This window comes from Hippopotamus amphibius, unplaced genomic scaffold (assembly GCF_030028045.1).
Source record: "Hippopotamus amphibius kiboko isolate mHipAmp2 unplaced genomic scaffold, mHipAmp2.hap2 H_1, whole genome shotgun sequence".
Taxonomy (NCBI): domain Eukaryota; kingdom Metazoa; phylum Chordata; class Mammalia; order Artiodactyla; family Hippopotamidae; genus Hippopotamus; species Hippopotamus amphibius.
In genome coordinates this window covers 2,745,564-2,757,942 of record NW_026648280.1, presented here as the reverse complement: position 1 = coordinate 2,757,942, position 12,379 = coordinate 2,745,564, and the positions used below count along the sequence as shown (strand labels likewise).

Here is a 12,379-nt window from a genome sequence, read left to right as displayed (position 1 = left end):
AAGACACGAGTGGAAAACTCGCTGGATGGAAGAGAGCTGCGGCTGCGGGGCCCTGGGAGAAGGAAAAGTGAGGCTTCCCGGCCAGGGAGTGGAGTTGAGGGCAGGTGTTTTGCAGAATGCTCTCTCTCTGGTCGCTGTTCGAATCCACACTTCCTCTCTCAGGGTACAGCGAGGCCCCCTGTGGGCCCTGTTCCCTCGGCATGAACACAAGAGGCCCCAGTGGCCGGAGGCGGGCGTGGTGTGGGCAGAGGCCTCCCTGAGCCTCCTGAGAGAGGTGGCGCACCAAGCGCCCCTGGGGGCAAAGGGAGGAGACCTGGGGGAGGGCCTGGAAACGGCTTGGGGAGTTGAGGGCCCCAGGAGCGTGGAGAGGCAGGCAGTGTTGCCAAGAGGATGGCTCCTGGGCTCAGCCCTCCTGACATCATCTGCCATGCGAAGTCCCTGGTTCCCAAGGTGCCTCCAGTGTGCCCTTGGTACACAGCAGGCGCTCAACAAATGCTTGTGGATGAAGGAATTCTTGCTGCAAGTATTTTATTGTGTCCCATTTTACAGAAGAGAGAACCAGTCTGGCAGGTAAAGGCACCCCTGGCACAATGCCAGGAAGAGGCCAACCCCCGGCCCCCCCCCACCCCCTTCCCTGTTCACAGGCATTGGGACCATCTGGAAGAGGTGCAAGCCTGCGGCAAGTGTGGGGGGATAACCAGGAGGGATGGAGCGGGCAGAGGGAGGGCTGGGAGAACACAGCCCCAGCTGGCCACAGAAGCTGGTTACCGAGTGTCAGAGGAGTCCCCTGTGATCCTGGCCCCAGGGTGGTTTCAGGCATCCCCTTTGTCTGTGGGCAGTGGGCAGGCAGACATCGAGGTCGTAATTAGCAAACAGGGACGCTCAGCGACCCCTGAGCTCTGCCAGCTTCATCTTATGGGAAGATAGACTGAGGTCTTAGGCTCCCAGCTGGGAGGGTGGAGAAGCAACCCTTCCCCGTAGTCCTGAGGAGGAAGCAGGTTAGGACAGGGAGGCGCCAGCCCTGCCCACTGCCCTCAGCCACCAGCTCCCTGCCTCAGTGCCAGCTGTCCTTTCCCTTCAGCATCCTTAAAGATACAGCTTTGAAGTCTCTTCCTACAGGCAGCCTTCCTTGAACACCCTCAGGCAGAAGGCATCATCTCTTCTGTGCGCCGCCAGCCAAGGGCCCCATTTCTGACTCCCCTGGCTGGGCCCATACCTGCCAGTTCTACTCCTGCACTGCAACTCTCCCAGACTGGGTAGAGGACAGAAGGGAGGAGGAGGGGGATATTTGAGACCCTTTGGTAAGCCTGATAATGCTCCCCATGATACCCAAATCCTAATCCCTGGAATATGTGAACCCATTACTTCCCATGGCAAAGTGGACTCTGTGGATGTGATTAAATTAAGGATATTGAGTTGGAGACGGATACTGAGTTGGAGACGTTACCCTGAATGATCTGGGTGGGCTCAGTGTAAGCCCAGTGTCCTTATAAGTAAAAGAGGGAGGCAGGAGAGTCAGGAAGAGATTGGAAGATGCTACACTGTTGCCTCTGAAGACAGAGGAGGAAGCCAAGGAATGCAGACAGAAGAGAGAGAAAAGCTAAGGAAATCCTCTCTCAGAGCATCCAGAAGGAAATAGCCCACCTCCACTACAGCCCAGTGAAACTGATTTCCACAGTCTTGGCCTGCAGAACTGTAAGATAACTAACCTGTGGTGTTCTAAGGAATTGATTTGGTGGTAATTTGTTGCAGCAGCTGGGGAAAACCCATACAGGCCACCAATCAGTCCTGCTCCTGCCTGACCAGGTTTCCTCCCTGTGGGGCTGGGCTGTGCCTGCCCAGTGACCCAGCACACTGGTCCCGGGCCCTGTGTGTGTCACTGGCCCTGGATGTGGGACAAGAACTGGTCCCGGAAGATACTCCCTAGGACGCCCTGAGTCGCTCCTCCTGCTTCCCACCTGAAGCAGCAGCTCCCTTCAGAAGGAGCGCCACTGACATGCCCAGGTCAGGGTGGCTGGGAGCCAGGTGAACCGAGGATGCCCACAGGCATTCCTGGGCTGCCTTTTGGTTATCTGCAATGCTGTCACTCCCTACTAAACTACTTGGCACCCACCGTACGTGCGCCAGGTGCTGAGGACACACACGTAAACAAACAGGAGCCTCTAGCCCCAAAGAAGTCACACGTCTCTCTGGAACATGCTGGATGCCCACCTGCCACACACAGCATCCCAACCTTGGGTGAAGTCAGGCAGACGGGGCTCCAGGGCCCGGGGGAAGACGGAAGGCCCACGCTCAGCTTGTGCAGAGGGTGGCTGCCATCTAGCCCGTGTGACTAACCCAGGAAAGCTTCTGAGAGGAGGACCACCTTCCCTGTAAGCCACCCTGAGTATTCAATGAGTGGAGATGGTGATAACGAGGGTTCTAGTGGCTAGTGAGAGGGGCCAGGGATGTCCAGGAGCAAGCCCCCATCCGAAATCACAGCCACTGTCTGACACAGGGCAACTTTGGCCTCTTTGAGCCTCAGGGACCACAGCTGCCCCTCTGCATATTAGGAGAATCCCAGAAGCCACTAGCCATAGGGGAAGTTGAGGCCCCATTTCAAGTTGATATTCGGGACCCAAGTGGGCGCGTCTTTGAGGGTCAGGCCTTGTCTGTCCCTCCCCAGTCCTGGCCAGGCCACCCCTCCCCCTCCACGCCCAAGCCCCAGCCAGGTGTTCAAGGCAGCAATGCAGGACCAGCATGGAGATGGCTGGTCGCACCCAGGCTCAGCCTGCAAGCAGCAGAGTAGAAAGCAAGCTCCACAGCCTGGGGAGGAGTGGGGCGGCTGGTCCTGCAATGCGCCACTCACAGGTGTGGCCAGGGATTAGTCTGCCTCTAAAGGTGGGGGTCCCCGGCACCTGCAGAAAGCCCAAAGGATGTGTAAATCAGCCTTCCGCTTTGGTGCCAGCCAAGGACGAGCGCTCTCCTGGGGCTCTGATGACTGGGGTGCACTCACGAGGACCCTGAGGAGGATGAAGGATGGGGGCACCCCTAGCAGGGCCCCTACAGGATGTGGCTCAGGCGGCATCTGTGGCTGGACTCCCAACAAGAGATGAGGATCAAGCTGTCCCCGACTGGTTTACGGGTGCCTCCCGGCGGCACCTGTACAGACGTGGGGGCCTCACAGCGGGATGCCCACGGGGATCGGGGTCGGGGTGCTCCTTGAGAGGGTCCCTGCCGCGAGCTGATGACGCCAGGACTGATCCCGCCGGGCCTCTCTCGGGAAGCGGGTGCTTGCCGTGCGCCCCCTGAGGCCTCCACGGGGACCATGGCGAGCGTCAGGAGGACACGACGCGGGGCCTCCGAGCAGGTGCGTTTACGGGGGTCCCCACGCCCTCCCCCGGCGGCGCGCCCGCGGGGCCCCGTCGGGGCCGGGCTCCGCCCCCCACCTGCGGTCCAAGGGCCGGTCGGGCGGCTCCGTCTCCGGGGGAACCCCCTCGGGCGCCGGCGCGCCCCCCGCAGCCCCCCGCGAGGCGGCGTCCGGGTCGGGGCCCGCGGGGCGCGGCGTGCGGGCGGTGGTCCGGGGCGCCGCCGGCGCGGGCCGAGGCGGGAACCAGGAGAAGCCGGGCGCCGGCGCGAGCGCCACGAGCTGAGGCCGCGCGGGGCCGGCGGCGGTGGCGCGCGGGATGAGGAAGAAGATGTAGATGCCCGAGACCAGCAGGCCCGCGGCCACCAGCACGGCCAGGGCGACGGCCGCGTGGAAGGCCCAGGCCGAGCGGGCCAGCGGCCGGCGGCGCGACAGCGGGCGGCCGAGGCGTAGCGGCGGCGGCGGCGGCGGCGGGGGGCGGGCCTTGCGCGGCCCGGGCGCGGAGGGCGGCGGCGGCGGCCGCAGGTAGAGCAGGCCGCGCCGGCGGTCGAAGCGCACGGAGCCCGGGCGCGGCGGCGGGGCGCGCGCGGGGCCGGGCAGCAGGCCGAGCTGCGTGGGCAGCGCGGGGAGCCCGCGGCGCGGGGCCAGGCGCGTGGGCGCGCGGCACACCGGGCAGGCCACCGCGTCGCCGCCGCCCGCCGTGGCCAGAGACAGGCGGGCCAGGCACTCGAGGCAGAAGACGTGGCCGCAGTCCAGGCGCTTGGGCAGCTTGAAGACGCCGTCGAAGGGCGACGCGCAGATGAGGCAGTCCGCGGGGGACGCGGGCGGCAGGATGGGGCCCGGGCCGCCGTCCCCCTCCTCCTCGTCGCCTTCGTCTTCCTCCTCCCCTCTGCTGGGGGAGCGCGCTGTGGACGGCGAGCCCGGGCTGTCGGGCCCCGAGCCCGGGGGGACCCGGGGCCGCCGGAGCCAGGTCGGCCGAGGGCAGGGCATCCGGACCGGGCCTGCGGGGAGAAGCCGCGAAGGGGGCGGCGGGAGAAGGCAGAGGGGGTCTGGAGGGATCCCCCAGCACAGGGCAGGGGCGTCCAGAGCCCGGGAGGAGAGGAGACCGGGAGTAGTGACACAGAAGGGCAGTGTGGAGCGCGGGTTAAGGATCTGGACTGGAGGCGGACAGGCAGGTGGGACACAAAGGTCAGAGATGAGGGACAGGGACAGACAGGGAACGCCGCAGATCCTGAGCTAGACTTGGCGGGTGCCCCGGGCAGAAGCCAAGCGGACCAGGGTGGCTCCCTGAGGAGCCCAGATGCGCGCGGAGGAGAGCCAGGGCCTCCCAGGAGAGCTGGGCAGACAGACCCAGGGGAGACCCCAGAAGACAAACAGGAAAGGCAGAGGCAGGAGAGGATGCGCGCTTCAGGATGGGTGGCCAGCAGCCCTGGAGCCAGATTCCCCACCAGTGACAGACTCCAGCAAGCCAGCAGGCTCTTCCCACCTGTTGGTGCCTCCTCCCTCTGGCTGGCGCTTCCTCGCCTGTTCTGACCCCAACCCTAGGCCTGCCTGCAGCTGGACGTTCCGTTCCCCTCCCTGTGGGAGGGTGCCCGTGGTGGGACCACTCCCTCCAGACTGCAGGTTCCCACCAGACCTGTCTGACTGCCCACCCCGCCCCCAGGAAGGTCTGGCCAGGGCAGGGAACACCAAGCCTGACATCGGCAGGATGTCGGGGGTGGCAGGAAGGGGGAGGCACGGGCTGACAGATCAGTGACAACAGCTCCTTAGGGGCGGGGATCCCCACCACCACTCCCAGCTTTCAACACCTCATGAGTCCTCCACCCCTGCACTGAAGGGTGGGTGCAACCTGGGGCGTCCGTGGCTCTGTGGGGGACATGGAGCTGGGGGCAGTGTGTCCAGGGAGGAGAGAGGGACTTCTGGAGCTTGAAGGCAGTCAGACCCCACACTGGTGGACTGGGCCAGCCCCGTCCAGCCAGAGAGGAGGGACCAGAAACTTCTGGACCAGGGCCCAGGCCTTGGCTTCCTCCCCCTGGGGCTGCTTCCTGGCAACCTGCTTCTCAGGGGGGTGGGCTGCACCACCAAGCCCCTCCCCAGACCAGTGACATCTCTGCCAGGACAACCCCACCCCTCTCACATCCAACACAGGCTGAACAGTCCAGGCAGCCAGGCCTGCAGCCCGGGGTGCCACGGTTATGAGTCAGTGGTGCTTCCTGAGCTGAGTACCTCCCTGGTGAACCCAGGTCCCCACAGACCAGAACATATGCCAGGAATGCAGACAGGTCCTCAGACCCCAGGGTCACCCTGCCCCTCACCAGTTGCTCCCAGACGACCCCCACCCTGCCCCCCGCCCATCAAGGACACACAGTGGCACAGGTGGCTGGGGCCACCCCCAAAGGGCAAACAGGTTTATTGCGGCTGTGGCCAGGCAATCAACGGTTGGACTTGGCTACGCGTTCCAGCTCATCCTTCTTCTTGATAGCGTAAGAGTTGGAAGAGCCCTGCAAGAAGGGATGGTTAGCTCAAATGTTGGAGGACCCTCCCCTTGAGACCCCCTCCCACCCAAGCGTCCTCACCCACCTTGGCTGCGTTGATGAGCTCGTCTGCCAGGCACTCGGCAATGGTCTTGATGTTCCGGAAGGCGGCCTCACGGGCACCTGTGCACAGCAGCCAGATGGCCTAGGGAGCACAAGGGTCAGCTGAGCAGGGGTGGCAGGGCCAGGCAGGGCCACAGTTCTCCAGTTCCCTGGGCCCCTAAGGAATGCTGGCTACCATGCTGCCACCCAGAGACCAACTGAGGCAAGACACGGTGGGAGCCCACAGCACTGCCCAGATGCCACGCTGCTGGAGCTGGGACCAGACTGAGCAGCACAAAAGTGTTTGGACACAAAGGCTAAAGTTAGGTCTCTGATGACGGGACACAAAACTAGCCGTGACAGGGATATGTAGTGTGTGCTCCTGGCCTAGAACCCATGACTGAAAACGAACAGCTATACAGAGGGTATGCTGGGGACAGCACCATAAACTGGAAGCGCGACGTAATGCTGAATGTTAGATTGCTGTTAAATTCCTTGGGGATGACGGTGGGGACAGGACAGAACATCCTTGTTCTTGGGAGACACCCACTGAAACATGAACAGGGAAACGTCAAAAACACCTGCAAGTGATTCTCAAATGGTCCAAGAAAATAAAAAACAGCGTAAAAACATACACCCAAATGAAACCGGCCCTTCAGCCAAATTCCAAGGAGAGGCCCCAAAGCTAGGACCTGCTCTGTGTGGGGTGGGAATCCAGGAAGGCTTCCTGGAGGAAATGACACTCAGGTAAAACATGAAGACAGAGATGAACGTTCCCACTTGCCCGCCTCTGTCCCAGGCTAGATTCTGCCACAGCCTGGTGGCTGTTCCTGGCCAGCCACGTGTGCCCCAAAGCCCCAAGCCCACCTGGTTCACACGGCGCAGCGGGGACACATCCACCGCCTGCCGCCTCACTGTTCCAGCGCGCCCAATGCGGGTCGAGTCCTCCCGGGGGCCACTGTTGATGATGGCATTCACCAGGACCTGCAGGGGGTTCTGAGAGGGGGGGGCCATGAGCCAGACACCCAGCCAGCATCCCTCCCCGTCCCCTCACCCCTAAAACCTGGAGGACCCTGGCACGCATATCGTGGGGGTGGCTGCTGACTTTCGGGTGAACTAAGGGCACGCTGGCCCACCTGGCCTCAGGGCCCTACCTCGCCAGTGAGCAGGTGGATGATCTCGAAGGCGTGCTTGACGATGCGCACGGTCATGAGCTTCTTGCCATTGTTGCGGCCGTGCATCATCATGGAGTTGGTGAGGCGCTCCACGATGGGGCACTGCGCCTTGCGGAAGCGCTTGGCCGCGTAGCGCCCTGCGCTGTGGGGCAGGTACTTGGCATACTTCTCCTTCACTGCGATGTAATCCTGGGGCAGCAGGAAGAGGGGACGGAGGGATGACGGTCAGCAGCAGGAGGGACCTCGGCAGGGGACCGGAGGGGCCGGACACCCGCGCAGGGGAGCCCTCACCCTCCTGCGGGGGTTTCGCCGTGAGCCCCTGCCTGCCACAAAAAAATAAAACCCAAGCAAATGGCTCTACCAAGTCACTAAAAAGAGCACTTCCTTTACACCTGGAGGAAGGGTGTAGAGAACTAAGGAGATAACCCAGGATTCCAGTCTTGTTTTAAGAGCTTTCTTCACTCTGCACTGCCATTTTGTATCAAATAATTCTTTGTGGTGGAGGGGCTGTCCTGTGCACTGTCGGATATTCAGCAGCATCCAATATGCCAGCAGCACTCATTACCGACACTCAAAAATGTACCAGACACTACCTAGTGTCCCCCACAGGGGGCAGGAGGAAGTGAGAGCGACCCAGAGAACCACTGTTCTAAAAGAATCATTCAAAGATCCTGCCTACATACACACACATATCCCAAGACAACATCTAGAAAACACTAAACTGTTTGGGGCTGGGGGTGGGGGGAGGTGCTGGGTCAGAGGAACTATGTGCACGGGAGGACGACTTCTGATACGTCCAGCATGAAACCTACACAAAGTCATTCTGCTGCAAAGGTATGAAAACGTGTACAAATGATGGGTTTCTACAAATACAAAGATTAACAGGAAAAGAACACAGGATTCTGATGCAGGCACAACAGTCTGGTGTTGAGCCTAGAGAGAAACACTTGCAGAAATAGGCAAGTAGGACTCACACTGTGCCAAGAAAAAACCGTAAATACCAAATGCCCCAGCAAGTTTGGTTAAGCTGTTGGGCCCCATGGTAGAGCTTTAAAGAGTGTGAGAACGCTGGTACCATGCTGACTTCTGCTCTCCCAGCCCCCAGGAGAACACCAAAGAAAAGTGAAAAATAGTTTTTACATTATCAAAGGGTTGTACAAAAAAAACCAAGAAAAAGAAAACAAGGAAGCAAACACACATGTGACAAGACCACATGTGACCCACAAAGACTTTATAAAACATTTACTATCTGGCCCTTCTAAGTTTGCAGACCCCCCCCCCCGCCAACCCACCCATGAAGGAAAACAGCTCTATGAGACATTCAGAGTGAAAAACAGGTTTGAATTCTCTGTTAGACTCAGTGCCTAGGTACAATGATATATTTAAAGGCAACAAGCAGTTTTAATTCCTTTTAAAAGAAAAAAGGAAAAAATGAGTATGATCCAACCTGAATTTTGTGTCATTATATCAATGCAGTCACAAAACTTAAATTTCTTTTCATGAAGGCCCCACAAGTCCTAATGACGCCAAGTGTAAAACAGTATGGGGGCAAAATATAGCGGGAGAACTCCCATTTCCCAATTTCAAAACCTATTACAAAGCTATAGTCATCAAGACAGTGTGGTACTGGCACAAGGACAGGCACAGAGACCAATGAAACAGAGTTCAGAATCCAGAAACAAACCCTTACATCTTTGCTCAACTGATTATCAACAAAGGTGCCAAGACCATTCATGGGAGAAATACTGTCTTCAACAAACGTTGCTGGGACGCATACATATAATGTATAAACTAGATTTAAGTTGCATTTTATGGCCTAAATTTAAGATGCACAAAACTCCAATAGACAAAAAAAAAAAAAAAAAGGTGCTGAGACAACTGGATTTCCCCACGCAAAATAATAATGTCGGGCCCTTGCATTTTAAAATGGTACAACAGTTACAGTCGACCCTTGAACAACATGGGTATGAACTGCATGGGTCTGCTCAGAGGCAGATTTTTTCAATAAATATGCAGCTGACCCTTCAAATCCATGGATTCTGCATCCGTGGATTCAGAACCCAGAACCTGTGGATATGCAGGGCCAACTATGGGACCTAAGCATCTGGAGATGTTGGTAAATTTGGGGGCTCCCAGAACCAACTCCCCTTGGACACCGAGGGTCGACTGTAAAGCACTTAGATTTTCAGGCATTTGAATCTTTATGATTTGACTCTTCTCTCCAAGGCACAACTTCTGAACTTGAAGAATACTGCCCATTTTTATTTAAGTCTAAAGCACGTTAATTTAAATAAAATTTTAGAGCTTGAATGAAAGTGTTGTCCATGTCATCTTCAATACCTGAGGAAAGTAAAAACACTCAAAACTTACAAATGTTCTTTAAAAAAGAAAATACATGAAACTAAAAAGATAAATAAAAGGTCAAACTGAATTTTATGTTATTTCACTACAAAACAAGAAAGTAAACAACCTCCGGGTCATGATACTCCCTGTGAGCAAGGAACCACCTCCTGACAGAAACTGTAGCAACCTCTAACAGGATACAAAGAAAAACAAACAGGATGGGTGCAGTGGTCCAGGGATCCCTCCTTTGCCTGTCCCATCTTCAACTCTACCAGTGGGACAGCTGCAAGTTTCAAGTGACCCCACCCCCCAGCTGGGGAGCGCACATCACTACACCCTCTCACCTGCAGGGAAATGTCATTGATCTGCACGTCATCGGTGCTCCACTTCCCAAAGAGCTTGATGTCGGGGGTCTCTGCTACTGCGGGTGCAGCAGTCTCCCACTCCGTCATCCTAAGGATAGAAACGGTCAAAGCTCAAGCATACTCACCACTGACTGAGGACAGCCCACAACCTAAGAATTGGGAGGTTACTAGGAACCAATAAAGGCTGTGAACATCTGGTTTTCCTAGGGTTCCATCTTGCTGAACCCTAGGAAAACCATTCATCTGTCAGCAAGAAACACCTGTCTCTCAACCAGGACCCCTGAGGCCCAGGCGGCCCAGAGATAGGCAGGTAATGCCAGTTGCCCTGACGTTGCATTCACCCGAAGTCAAATCCCAATCATGTTCTTCAAGACCTCTGCGACCCTAAGAGAGTCTACAAGGCGCTTTGCACTCAGAAAAAGGTTCCATGGTATGAATTCTGCGCTTTATCAATACAAAAGTTGAGGTTGGTGTCCGACCCCGAGGGAGGCGTTAGGGCCTGCTATTTAAGAGAAAAGCGTATCCAGACCAAAGTGTGCATCCTGCACGTAAAGATGACGGAAACCTTTTATATAAATAACATACAACTGTAGAGACAAACCAACATTTCCCAGTCCGCTGCGCCGCAAGGCTAAGGCGGCGGCAGGGCATCAGCAACAAGGCGGTAGTAGTCTTTCCCGTGCCTCCATCCCTGTCCTCCGCACGTGGAGAACCCAAGAGCTCGGGGCCCACCCATGGCTCCCAGAAGACCCTGGACTGGCCTTCGGACCCCCGACTCCGCGGCAGCCTCACCTGAAAGCACAGCCGAGGCGTCTCTGTCGCTCGGCGGGGACCACGCGCCGCCCTGGCACGGACAGGAAGAGGCCGCTCGCAGCCGGCCGACGCTTTTAACGGAGGCGAAAACTTCCGGGTCAGATGAAACGGCGCGTGCGCAGAAGGACACGATGCATTCACACACCAACCTGGATCGAGCATGTAAAGGCGCCCTCTGGGCCAGACGGCATACGTTAGCCCTAGGCGCATGCGTACTTGCGGAAGCGGGCCCAAAGACACGCCTGGCGGATGTCCGACTTCCAGCACTTGCCAGTTCGGGGCGGGGGCTGCACAGGCGCAGAAGTCTCTTTGAGGTCAATGCCGCCATATCTAGTGAGGGCAGAAGTCTGTCCTGCGCTCGTTGCTGCAGACACGCGCGCGCTGCAGGACCCCGCGGTCAGGGCGGCCAGGGCGTTGTGACTGCTCTCCGCTGTGGCCCGGGCCCCGCGGCGCGTGGGCGGCCACCCCTCGCGGGTCCCCCTCCTCCGCACTTGCGCGCTCCGGGCTGCTTGGGGCTTGAGCCAACGACAGGGCACCCTTCGCTCCACCCCGTGCCGAGGTTCCCCGCTGCCCCACCATTGTCTATCTTTGGCCCCCACCTCTCCTGCCCTATTACCACGTGCGGGAGGGGGTTGCGGCGAGGCCCTGGAGGAGGAGTCTGGGGGGGCAGATGCCGCCCTTTTTGATCCAGCTGGGGCCTGAGCTGTCGAGGTCACTGGTCGAGCGCAGGGTCGGCATGGTGATGGGTGCCCTTCCCACTCTGCATCCGCACCCAGTGACCCCCGCGGTCTGCGTAGAGAGCACGTGCCAAGCCTCCACATCCCCCGCCTAGACTCTAGAGCCGAGCTGGGATGTGGAAGCCTCCTCTGCGGGCTTCGCAGAGGCAGCGACCACCGTAGCTGCATATCCATGCTGGCTGCAGATGGCAGGGAGCGCTATCCGGCAGAGGTGGGCCTCCCTCCAAGGCCGCTCGAGACTCCTCACCTCCTGGTGCCCACCTCAACCTCCAAGGATGGACATTCCCCTTCTCAGACCCGAAGGGGCCCAGCCACGTGACCCAGGCGGTCTTTCATTTGTCCCTGGCAAAGCCACTGGCCCACCTTCGGGGCATGCGCATTGCAGGCATTTAGCAGCCGCACTGTTTGTTGACTGACTGACTCATTGTAAAGGATACTGACTGATTATAAAGGCTCGCCCCTACTACTCCATCCCAATTCCAGGAGCGTTTCAGAGCAGAAACTCTGGGCCCCCTTGGACTGTCGTCAGTCACAGATCATGCCACTGCTTAGGGAGACACAGGCCTGGAAGCTGGTCTGGGCAGGGAGTTAGACCTCAGGCTTTGGTCGGTGGAAGTCCAGGAGCTGCACCCAGAGGCTAGGCCACCAGCCACTGCTATGTGCAGAGCAGCAGCCTTGGGCCTTTCACTGGGGTTTGTGGGGATGAAGAGGGGCTAAGTAGGCTCCTTTCTGGTCCTGGAGGGACCTTTTGATCATTAAGGGGCCCTCCCTGGTCCTAGGGGGGACGCAGCTGGGGAAGCGCTCGCTGGGGGAAAGCAGGGAGGCTGGGAGTAGGCACCAGGCACCCTCACAACTCGGCAAGATCCAGAGGGGCCCCCCAACCCCGCCTCTTTCTCCTCAAAAGTGGACAGTGCCCCTTCCCCACCCCGAACCTCAGTTTCCTGTCAGTGTGGAAATGAGAACTAAATCAGACAAGGTGAGTTTGGAGCCTGTGCCCTGGCTGTCAGTGGTCACTTAATAATGG

At 58.6% G+C, this 12,379-nt stretch overlaps 2 protein-coding genes across 2 annotated transcripts; both read right to left on the bottom strand.

Annotated features, from left to right (window-relative positions):
- Positions 1–4,984, bottom strand: RNF225 (ring finger protein 225). Its single transcript, XM_057719500.1, has one exon. It carries the CDS (start codon positions 4,334–4,336, stop codon positions 3,356–3,358), a length of 981 nt encoding a protein of 326 aa, XP_057575483.1. The 5' UTR covers positions 4,337–4,984; the 3' UTR covers positions 1–3,355.
- A 741-nt stretch (positions 4,985–5,725) lies between these two features.
- Positions 5,726–10,732, bottom strand: RPS5 (ribosomal protein S5). Its single transcript, XM_057719503.1, has 6 exons — positions 10,598–10,732; positions 9,785–9,893; positions 7,077–7,286; positions 6,790–6,918; positions 5,927–6,025; positions 5,726–5,847 (listed from the first exon to the last, which is right to left on the bottom strand). The coding sequence occupies exons 2-6, from the start codon at positions 9,890–9,892 to the stop codon at positions 5,779–5,781; spliced, it is 615 nt and encodes a 204-aa protein (XP_057575486.1). The 5' UTR covers position 9,893; positions 10,598–10,732; the 3' UTR covers positions 5,726–5,778.
- Between the last annotated feature and the right edge of the window lie 1,647 nt (positions 10,733–12,379).

Coding starts and splice junctions, on each gene's coding strand:
- RNF225 (XM_057719500.1), bottom strand. CDS start 4,336: ATGCCCTGCCCTCGGCCGACCTGGCTCCGGCGGCCCCGGGTCCCCCCG.
- RPS5 (XM_057719503.1), bottom strand. CDS start 9,892: ATGACGGAGTGGGAGACTGCTGCACCCGCAGTAGCAGAGACCCCCGAC. Junction 7,287..9,784: donor TCAATGACATTTCCCTGCAG/GTGAGAGGGTGT, acceptor CTGCTGCCCCAG/GATTACATCGCAGTGAAGGA. Junction 6,026..6,789: donor CGCTGCGCCGTGTGAACCAG/GTGGGCTTGGGG, acceptor TGTGCTCCCTAG/GCCATCTGGCTGCTGTGCAC.